Source organism: Monodon monoceros, unplaced genomic scaffold (genome assembly GCF_005190385.1).
Source record: "Monodon monoceros isolate NGI ecotype Baffin Bay Population unplaced genomic scaffold, NGI_Narwhal_1 Super_Scaffold_21, whole genome shotgun sequence".
Lineage (NCBI taxonomy): Eukaryota > Metazoa > Chordata > Mammalia > Artiodactyla > Monodontidae > Monodon > Monodon monoceros.
Window position 1 is genome coordinate 126,145,521 of NW_021703778.1, and position 11,838 is coordinate 126,157,358.

The following is an 11,838-nucleotide window of genomic DNA, read 5'->3' on the forward strand; positions in this document are numbered from 1 at the left end:
AAAGGTAAATATGCGATGTGTTAGGGGTGTTAACTGAGCATACTGTGGTAATCATGTCACAATACAGAAGTGTATCAAGTGGTTACACTGTATACCTTAAACTCACACAACATTATATGTGAATTATATCTCAGTGGAGCTGGAATAAAGATAAATAAAAAATTATTTACAATTTAAAAATAGTGAGACTGACTTTTACACAAATATGCTATACTGGGTTGAAGAGCATCCCCTAACATTGATGCCCACCTAGAACCTTAGAATATGATCTTATTTGGAAGTAGGGTGTTTGTAGATGTAATCAAGTTAAGTTGAGGTCATACTGGATTGGGGTGGGCCTAATCTGATGACTGGTGGGTAGGATATTTGGACATAGGCAAAGAGAAGAATGCCATGCGAGGACAGAGACACACAGGAGAGGATACCACGTGAAGGTGGAGGCAGAAAGTGGAATGATGCATCTACAAGCCAAGGTACTCCAAGTGCCAGCGACCACCAGACACTGATTGAGAAGCATGGAACAGATGCTTCTCCATCAGAGCCTCCAGTAGTGACCAAGCCTGCGGACACTTTGATCTCAACCTTCTAGCCTCTAGCACTGACTGAGGGAATAAATTACTGTTATTTTAAGCCACCTAGATTGGGTTTTGTTTAGCCAGAAAGAGGAAACTAACACACATATCAGTACCTATACCTCTTTATATCAGTCAGCATAGACTCGGTTTTGTTGCAGTAACAATAGGCTCTCTCCTCCGATTCTTAGAGGCTACAATAGCAAAGATATACTTTTCATTCTTCTTCTCACCCACATGTCATCACAGATAGCTGCCACTCCACACCACCATGTTACCTTCAAGCAACCTCTACTTGGAATATTGCCTCTATCTGGTATGAGAAAAATGGAAGATAGAGTCCAAACATTCAAAGATTTATGGGATTAGAAGATGAAATTGATTCTCATTTCCAACCTGTAAGCTATAATATTGAAAAGCCTTTAAATGACAAAGTTCTAATCAACTCAGTCCTGGGACAAGGAACAAATCAAGAGTATGGCCACCATGTTTTACTAAAACCTCTGAATCAATTAAGGTGGTTTACAGTAAATTATTTCAGTTAGACAAAATGGCAGAGGCAAACTATGCATTGGTTCTTGAAGCTTCTGCCCCAAAGTGACTCACATCACTTCTACTCATGTCTCATTGGCCAGAGCAAGTCTGATGCCATGGTATGGGTATGTATAACCCACATATAGGAGGGGCAGTGAATCTTTTCAGAAATACTACAATCTCCCCACTCTTACAGAGGATTATCCTTTCAGTAGTCACTTTGAGAGGCTATTTTAGTAGTACAGTGATGTGGAAAATGTTTGGAGTGACTTCCAGAGCAAACGTATGAGGTCACGTAAGAGGTTGACTCTTGACTTTATGATTTTTGACCCCCAGTGGCATTCCCCAGATGGATCATCATCCACCTAGTCTCCAGATGTGGTTACAAATAACTTTTAGTTTACTACCCCAAATTAAATCCCCTCTCAAGTAGTGAAAATTTGCCACTGTCAAAGCTGATCAAAGGAAGGTACTCCAGAAGACTACCAACGAGGAGCTGCAGAAGCGTTGTGAGAAGTGTTATGAAACAACAGCATCACTGAGATGAGATCACTGACCAGCCTCCCAGTGGGACTCCCTAAAAGGTGCAATGCTTGATTGAAGGAATATATATAATGTGTAATAAATTATAACATATTAATATCTTATCGTACATAATACATATAAAATATAAAAATGCATAACGTATAAGGTTATGTGTGTATGTATAAGTATATAATATCTCTGATGTGTTTGTTAAAAAAGGAAATCAACATGGCTTTAGGCATCCCTAGCACAGTTTCTGAAGCAGAGAGACACAACTACAGAATGATAATGACGGCCAGCCTATGTGGAAATCTTCCTATGTTCCAGGCACTAAATGATTTATGTGAATTACCTCACTTAATCCTTGCAGCCAGGGCTGGGACTAGGATGAGGGAAGCAACCTACCTGGGGCACAGAATTTGAGGAGACACCCACTCTCAGGGCTGGACAAATACAAGGTTGATACTTGCATGACCCTGAACGCCTCCTTCAGTGTTGTACCCTCAGAGCCTCACCTCACCCTAATCCCGGACCTGCTTGTAACAATCCCGTAAGGTCAAGATCATCAGCTCCCTTCTTCGCAGATGAGGAAACAGAGGCTTATGGGGCATGAGTATCTTGCTTCACTTGAACCCAGGCAGTTTGGACACCCAGGCCTTAGCCTTGACTCGTTGCGCCTGCATCAATGCCTTCGTCGACGCCCCATCTCAAGTTTTGGTTGTTTTTGTCGTCTTTTCCAGGTGTCCAAGGCAGCGGCAGACTTGATGGCCTACTGTGAAGCGCATGCCAAGGAAGATCCCCTCCTGACGCCTGTTCCGGCTTCAGAGAACCCATTTAGGGAGAAGAAGTTTTTCTGTGCTATCCTTTAAGTCTTCAAGAGGAACCTGAGGAGCCTCGGGGCTCCAGGGACACTGATGTAGAGTTTTTAGCAAAGTGGGCGCCTTTCTAGTCCACAGCATTTAAAGAGAGGGAGGAGAACCATCCTGGAGACTCCAGGCTATGCATGTTTAAAGAACTGGTCCCCTTTATGAGAATGAGAGCTGATCCACACCCCGAGTTAAGAGATCTGATGTCTGCAGAATTGCCTGGAGGAGGGGAGTATGTAAAGATAAAATCGGTGTCATTTCTTTCCTGCTATCCCTCCCAAACCTTATGTTTCTGCTTCATATTTAAAAAATAAAACAGACAGCTGTACTGAGCTCAGATATGTATGACCTTCTTGGAATGAATATTGCCTTTAGAATACCCTTTGACGAGCTGAGTCATCCAGTGTAGGTGCGGTTCGGTTTAATGGCGTTGATGTTTCGTCTTTGTGCCTTTCTTTTTCTTTTTCCCTTCTCCCCTACCCCTCCTTCCACCCCTCCCCATTAGAGTAGTAAAGAGATAAGGCTGGATTTGTCTGTGAGATTGAACTCAAAGGATGAGCACCCAAAGGGTTTAAGGAGATGTTCCCCGTGGTTTATCCTCATGGTAATAACAACAACAACAACAAATGCCGGTTGTCTGTATTCTTTTATCACTGTTCCTAACATTTGTACATGATAGCTTTGATTCTGCAAGTAAAAGTAAATCATGTGTTGTGACTGGTGCTTTCATATATTTGTGACAATTTTTGAGTAACACTGCATGAAAATGTCCCCATGTTACATCCATTCAGTTTTACTATAAAGTAAAGAAAAAGTTTTACTATAAAGTTTAGAAAAAGAATGAAAGAGATAGGAAGCTGGGGAGGAAAAAACTCAGTATCTTGAAAATTGAGATTACTTCAGAGCCTTAGCCATGCCGAAAATACCTCCTAGTTAACAGTGGCATCCACACCTCTTCAACATATTTTCCAGAATCCAAAGCATTTTGGTTTGATCCAGGACCCAGGGCAGCACAGGGAGGGCCAAGTGACAGAGGCAAGGATTCACCCTCAGTTGGGAAGTGCTTTAATCAAAGGGTCAGAGCAAATTCCCTTTTTCCCTGAATCACAGAAACTCTAGATTGAAAGAAGCCTTTCTGTGCTGTTCTTAACAAGAAAAAACGTGGCCCTTGTTTGTTTAAGTATCAGGAGAAATAAACCCACAACTCCAGACCAGACCCACTCTCAGAACCTGGCTGCTCACGGGCTAGGGAGAAGGGGGCAGCTGCTGCCCCCAGCAGCTCCACCAGAAACGGTTCTGGCTCTTTTTGCCCCTGAAATGACCTTTGTTTTTTACCCACCAAAATTTTCAATAGAATCTTTTCTTTGTTTTTGTTCTCTGCTTTGTTTGTTAGAGTCTTATTTACAATCTTTCTTGCAGCTCGGGCTCTCTCTTCCCAAGAAATGATGTTGAAAGTGATTTTTCTTTGTGGCTCCACCAGTAATGGGAGGTCTGGAAGTCTGTCTCATTTTTTTCTGTGTCATTCCCAGGCAGGTGTGGGCTCTCTTACAATTCCTTATTTGCTTTGAAATCCCGAAAGACCATTTCTGAATTAATTTTATTCTCTTTCCATTCTCTTCCTCCCACTAAAAAAATAAGATGGAAAGGAAGGGAAAAAAAAAGATAAAAAGATGTAATATGCCAAGGACAGATCTTGAAACAGACTTGATAAACATTCTCCTTAGCTCCTTGTATGGGCATGATGGTAAAAGAATAAATACATCCAGTTAAAACTCATGCCTGGGGAGGGGGAGGAGAATATTAAGACATTGTGAAGTGTATGAATGCACTCCTATAACCAGATACTTCTGTTCAAACCTTGGGATTTTGCTACAGTCAGTGGGACACTGAAGAAGGTTTAGAGGGGAAAAACCTTGGCAGAGTATTTATTAAACTACAGTATTGTACCATTGGCTTAGTAATACTGTGGAATCAGCTAAAACCCAACCACATTTTTAAAATGAGCAGAAATATGAATTGAATATGTGGTCACATAAAAACAACTGTGAATAAAGCACTCTTTGGTGGTGATTAAGGCATCATTATAAGACCCTGATGCTTTTCATAATCCACACCATTTACTTTTCTCAGAAGGACTCTATATTTTCATGTAAAGCTAGGTCTTTGGAGCAATTAAAATGGAATTAAAACTTTTAGGAATACAGCTCTGGTAATTAAAAGTTAAGGAAGTTCCAAACTTCATGTGATCTTGTTTATCAAAGGAGAAAGAAGGCAGAAAATACACAGCCCATCTGAAATTAAACTTAAGAAAAATGTTTGACTTTTTCATAATTTCATGTGCTACAGAAGGGAATTATAATCCCAGAGTTTTTCTATGAGTTTTGATTTAGTGGTATTTTTACTTGTTAAGGGGGAACTAATCTTTTGATTACTTATGCCTCTAAAGAGTTTTAATTCTTTTAGAAATTTAACAATCATTTTCACCAGCATAATTTTATCTTAAGGGGTATACTAATAGGAAAACTTAGCTTAATTATTCAAGGCCCAAATTTACATATATAATATATTGGGTAGTAATGAAAATCTGCCATGGAATTCTTTAAACAGTAATAATAAAGCTCATATTTAGAATGCAAACTCTATTAAGAAAAAAAACAGTCTTATCCTCAATATTAAATCTGTTTTCTTTTTTTTTTTCTTTCCATTTTAAACCAAGTGCTATTTAAGTCAGAGTGTGTGAATAAGTACTTTGAACTGAGGCTAATTTTGCTAATAATATTTGAAAGAGATTGCTCACCAAGGAAAAGTTTTAAACCATTTCTCCATATACTCATATTTACAAAAGATATTTTGAGAAGCATGCTGTCTTAAGGGATTTTTGTACTTTTTTTTTTTTACTATTTGCTTCTAGCTGCTCCTGGCAATGGTGAATTGTTACGTACACATTAATGTTTTCCCAGCCCTAGAATTGTTCACATTTTTCCTATATAAGATCTATGGAGTGTATCTTTCAAAGAGAGGGAAATACAGAAATGTTAAAGCGGAAAAACCTGAATGTGATGTGTACATTTTCATCCCCCCACGGACAATGTATTTGTTTTAATAAATGGAATTTTCAGATTCATTTCATATGCAGTCGATTTTATTGTGAAAGCCCGTGGACCACCTCGCCCATCGATTCTATGGTTAATTTGAGAAGGATGATGACACATAACAAGATGGATGAGGAAATAGGAATTCATGAATTTTCTTTAGGGGTTTGTTAATAGAAGCACCTAAGGAGGGAAAATCTCACATGAGGCTCTTTAAAAGCCTTTCTCCCTGGGTACAGTGCCTGGGGACAGAGAAAGGTGATGGGGAAGAGTCCAGGCTCTGGCAGGCTGGACCGTGAAGAAACATGAGATGCATTTACACTTGAACATGTTATGGGTATGCCACACGGGGATTCCTCCTCTACAAAAAGAAAAAATTGAACAGAAAACATGCTGTTCTCCATAAGCTGCTCATGATTTAAAAGGAGTACTAGAGAAGATAAAGGCTTAGAACTCTAGATTCACAGCTTCTTGGAGATTTCTCAGTCAAGATACCCTTCTGTATGTCCTTCAAATTATGCCAGTGAGTAACAGAGCCAGTTAGTAAGGAGATGCTGGATCTCCCAGGATTCGTGCCTGCGACAAAAGCATCTTTAAACTTCCAGTGAAGGGGCCACTTGGAGTTTGTGCATTTGTCCACTTACATCATTGTTTCTCAGACTGTGATCCCTGCATCACCTGTTTCAGAATCACCTGGAATGCCGATGAAAAAGGCAGACATTGGGCCCCCCACTAACTCAGAATTGCTAGCAATGGTGCTTAAGACCGTGCACTCCGTTGCATGCTACTGAGGACCACTAATTTAAGAACTACGACAGCTGGCTTTTCATCACGCCTCACGAAAGGCACAAACTAACTGACAACACGCTGGCTCATATTCCCACAGCTGCAGGAAGTGGCTGCCCTGGAGTGAACACGTGACCCGCGACTGAGAATCTCGGCAGCTCCCAGACGTGCGGCACAGAGAGGAGGAAGCTGGTGGGTTTTAACTCTGCTCCTGTTCTGTTGAGCCCCCAGGGGAGGATTGCCTCCAGCTCTGGTTCTTTAATAAGCTGCTAACATTTTACACAGCACAATGACGTGGGAATTGGAGCTGGGTCAGCTCCAATCCACAAATTGCAAATAATTTGCCAAGGGAAATCCCTTTCCCTTCGGTTCTGCCCCAAATCTACATTCTCTTCTATTTAGAACCAGGAGACTCAGGCAGAATTTATTTTTAATGAAGGGGGTCACGGGCTCCCGGGCCTTCCTCAGTAAGAACTCCTACTGCTTCTCCATGTCCATAATAAAAGAAGCCCAGAGGCGGGGTGTACCTCCACACCTAGGTGACAGACAGATGGTGCCTGGTGACCTCAGTTCATACTGTAGGCAAGCAAGAGCCCAGCCAGCATGAGCTGGAGAACAGGAACAAGGCCCCAGAGCTCCATGTGACCTTGGCCAAGTCCTTTAACCTCTCCATGCTATAAAATGGGGACAGTGTACCTGATTCACTTGCCTCACACAGTTGTCTAAGCCAAATGAAAGAGGTAAAGTGCATCGTGAAGGAAGAGGTGATAAAGAATCACTAGACCCTGCTTGCACAACTTGCCTTTTGACTCACTGCCTTTTCTCTCTACCCCAGGACTCCGTAGTTCAGACCCTCAATGCCTCATGTCCACCCACTGGTGTAGCCAGTCTCTCATCTCCTCCCACTCTAAGTCATGCCACTTACCCCTGAGCATTCATTAATCAGGAGTCCTCTGGATGCAAGTGGCAGAAATCTAGCTGAAACTGGCTAATAACCGAAGAGCTCAGAAACAGATCCCAATTCAGCCTCAGCTGGATCCAGGTGCTCAGATGATGTCATCAGGTGTCTCTCTCATTTCCTTGGCTCTACTTTCTTTTGTGCCGGCTTAATTCTCAGACAGACTCTTCCCCTGCAGCATCAGGATGGTATCTGCAGCTCCAGGCTTACATCCCACCAGTTTAGCCATCACGGAAGAAAGATAATGGCAGCTCCAGCAAAAGTCCCTGGCTGTATCCCCGAAACACTTCCTAAGACTCTGGATCTGGTTCATGTGCCCACCCATCCCTGAACCTGGCCGTAGAGATCACTCTGCCACACAGGCAGAACAGTGGTTCCAAGGAAATTGAAGTACTTGTACTAGAGGATCAGAGATTGAAGGTTAAAGGCAAACATAACTGGTGCCAACCACATCCTGCCTGACTCATTGATGTAACTCAGACCTCCCCACATGCAGCCACCCAGAGTAATCTGGCTCACGGAGCTCTTATCAACCCATCAGGTCCACACGCAGCTTCCTGGCTGGCAAGGCCCTGGGGAGGCAAATCCACCCGACTAGTCCTACTTTGTTTTCTAAACTCTCCTCTGATTCATCCTGTCTCCTGTAAATGTAAGATCTTCAACCCTGCCTCCATGCCTTTGCCTATGATATTACCCCCTCGGGAGTGCCATTACTCAGCTCCTCCAGTAAACAAATCTCGCTAGGTTTCAAGCCCAGTCTGAATTCCACACTGTCTGTGAATGACTTCAGGGAATACTCATCTCTTTCCTCGCTCAACTGCTGTTGCCCTTGTCATCGGCACCAAAAAATCTAGTATTTGACTGAGTCTGAGGCATTGTGCTAAGGTGGACACCATGGGCCCTGCCTTTGTGGAGCTCCTGGTTTAGTGGAGGAAGTATGCAAGTAGGCAGTAGTTATCAGTCACGGTGAGAAGTTCTAGGACACAGGAAGCCGAGGGGAGGAGGGCAGAGGTGGATCGCCAGCCAGAGGAGGTGACGTTGGAGTTAATGGCTTCTTATATGAGAATCTTGTCTCTCAGGGTAAACTGTCATTTTCTAGGGAGCAGAGAACATCAGCTGAGCAGGCCTCTCTTTAATCCTCCTCGGTGTGTAGCACAGCACTTGAGGACACAGGAGGTACTCAGCAATGATCATTGATGGATTGAGCACAGGGCAAATGCCTGCAGAGAAATGGGACAAGGAAGAGGCATAACTATTAAAAGCCGTCTTGTGAGCCTGAGAATGAAGCTCCGCCCCCAGCTGCCCCCCACCCCCGATGGTCAGCAGTCGGCTCTGTGCACAGAGTGATGGACCAAGTCTCAGGGTGCCTGTGACCTCTCCTCTCTAACTGGTGCCAGCTCCATGTCCCCACGACTTCATTCTCTTTAGCTAGCAGCCCCTTGGTCTAGAAGATACCACCACTTTCCAACCTGGAAGTGAGATTTGGGGGCCCCTGTGGGCCCAGGGGCCAGAGGAAATACTGCTAACTGTATCGCCTTAATTTTAGCCCCAGGGAGGGGTCCATTCCACTCTCCACTGAGAACACTTTCTCTAATTGCCCTCCACTGTGTCTACATGTGGCTTTTAAAAAAAAATTGAAGTATAGTTGATTTACAATGTTGTGTTGGTTTCAAGTGTAGAGCAAAGTGATTTGGTTATACATACCACACTAACCATAGTTTAAGTGTCCAGTAGCCACGCACAGCTAGTGACAAGTGTATTGGACAGCAGAGACATAGAACATTCCCATCACTTAGGAAGTTCTATTGGCAAGTGCTACTCCAGAGCAATGGTTAGCAACTTTTCTCCACCCCACACAACTGACAGAATATGCCTTTTCCTTGTACCCAAATTTTGACAACACACACACACACACACATACACACACAAAGGGAGAAAGTAAAAATACTGTAACAATCCACGATAACCATAACAACTGGCCATAGGTCATGGTAAATGATGGTATGGAAGAGACAGGCTGTAGATTATGTTCATTCCTAGAGTCCTCTACACCGTAAACTTACCCCTGTCTCTTTCATTCAAGAAAGTGCAGTGACAATAATCGTGATGATGATAATAATAACAGCAGCAGCAACAGTAAAGTGAACAACTTATTAGGCACTTAACTATGTGCCAAGCCTGATGCTAAACATTGCATAGACGTCACTGCATTTAATTCTCACAGTAACTCCATGACATGGACATTACTGCTCTCGCAGAGCAAACATCTTTGTTGCCTCATGTCACATCTGGTGACCCACTTCTGATTTCAGCCATAGCTGCAGCAGACTCATTCTTGTCCAGAGGGGGGAGGGGGGAGCGGAGAATGAATACCCTCAGGGACAATCCCCAACCAATGAGGGATGAGGCGCCCGCCTTGTAGAGTCTGATTTAGGGGTGCGTTTGGTAGGATTTCTCGGATGGTCTCTGGCAGGCCTGAGTCTTAATTGACCAGAATAAAAACCAGGCAAATAACACATGACATTGGTTTTTTTCCTCCTTATCTGTTTCATTTTCTTTCCTCCTACATTTCTGCTTTCTGAGATCACCAGCCCCAATGAATTACCTGCACCCAAGTCCTTGATACAGGCTCTGCATTAGGGGACTCAAACGAATTCACCCCCATTTTATAGACGAGGAATTTGAAACTTAGAACGTCTGACATTTCCCCAAGTTCCCACTGCTATTAAGTGGGAAATCGAGGACATGAACCTAAATCTGCCTTGATTCTAAAAACTTAACTCCCAATTACTATCTTATAAATTAGAATGCAAGTGTGTCAGAGGGAGGTGATTAAAAAATTCTGAATCTGCTCTTATCTATAGAATAAGCAGATTGTTTGTAAACTTCAAACCTCCGAATCACTTCTCTGGAATGAAGAAATCAGTGAATTCTTTCTTGTCAATACTTAGCTTTTCTTCACTGTAGTCATTTGGTACCTAGAAAGTATTCACCTGGCACAGAAAATATATCCTGGTATCGAGAAGCCTGAGCAAGGAAAACCAAGAAGGGTGATTTTTAACAGGGAAGGTCGGAGTGTTTCTTTTCCTTCAGGACTTTCGGGAGGGGAAAATCCCTTCCCTTTCTAGCAACTGCTCCCCTGCGATCTCAGAGCCCAGTAACCCTCCAAGGGTCAGAAGCAGGGTCTGAGTGGCAGTGGAGGCTTCCAGGGGTTTCACTGGAGAAAAGGGTCAGGGAAGAAGCCCCGGAAAAAGGCTCTTGCAAATGTAGCTTCAAGGTCTCACCCAGTCCCTCTTTGGGAAAGGATGAGAATGGTGCTCATTTCCTTCCCCCACCCCCAACCCATTTTCTGTCCCTACTCCAAGAATATGCAGTATCCCACTCAAGCTCGGAATGCAGATCCCAGCACAGATCAACAGAGGTTGCTGCGCTGACATCCAATGCACGCACACGGGAGGAAAAGCTTTTACTGCTCCAGAGCGCCTGCAAAAGCAAACTGGCACCCTAAGAAAGGGGTCAGCGTGAGGTACTGGTACATCCCATCACCACTCCCACCTGCAGGTGATCTCCATCTACTTTACAACAGCAGGTCTCAAAGAGTGTTCCGGGAATTCCTAAGGGTCCCTGAGATCCTTTCAGGGGGTCTGCTAGGTCAGAATTATTTTTATAATAATACTGGGATGTTAGTTGCCTCTTCTGCTTTCATTCATGAGTGTGTAGAGTGGAGATTTGAGAGGCTACAATGATATCGATGTCACAACAGATCGAATGCAAACACACATGAGAATTCAGCAGTCTTCTATTAAGCTGATCACTAAAAAGATTTGCAAAATTGTAAAACAAAGCCACTCTTCTCGTTATATACATTTTTCGTCTTGGACAACATAGTTATGTGTGTTAACGTGTAATGGGTTCGTTATTGTTATTTTCAATTAATTAATAGCTGCATATGTTAAGAAAAATTTTCAGTTTTAATTCCTAATATGGTAAATAGAATAGATACGATCCACCTAAACCAGTCTTCATAATTCAAAGAGGTTATCAATAATTTTTAAAAGTGAAAAGGAGTCCTTAGACCATAAAGTTTGAGAAATACTGCTTTATCAATAGTTTTCTAGTCCAACCTCTTCTTTGGCAGGTGGGAAAATTTAAGCGGCATTTAAAATCATGCAGCTATTTTGTGGCAGAGTCGTGAGTAGAATATGAGGAGAGAAGATGATTTGATTCAAAAGGGGAAGATAGAAGTGTTTTAGGTTGTCCCCTTGAATGCTGTTCAAATGCCTTCTAGGAAAACATTCCTGAATTCAATTTCACAATTAAACAACGTGTTAGGAGATAATTTTCCACCAAAAAAAAAAAACAAACGGTAGAATCATGACTCTCACACAGGTGTAAAATAAACACATATCAAAGATTTGATTTAACTCATTGTTGATAAGGAAACCAGGCAAGTGTTACAATAGGTACAAAGCCAAAGTCAAACAGCAGAGACATTTACAGATCAG

At 42.6% G+C, this 11,838-nt stretch overlaps 1 protein-coding gene across 2 annotated transcripts in view; it reads left to right on the forward strand.

The window, feature by feature from the left end:
* GNG2 (G protein subunit gamma 2) overlaps positions 1-5,628 on the forward strand; it is a 138,329-nt gene extending 132,701 nt beyond the window's left edge. For both annotated transcript variants that reach the window (XM_029236555.1, XM_029236556.1), the window contains one exon: positions 2,372-5,628. In XM_029236555.1, the coding sequence (XP_029092388.1) occupies positions 2,372-2,500 (129 nt within the window). In that variant the 3' untranslated portion in view covers positions 2,501-5,628. The remainder of the gene's footprint in view (positions 1-2,371) is intronic.
* Positions 5,629-11,838: the final 6,210 nt, after the last annotated feature.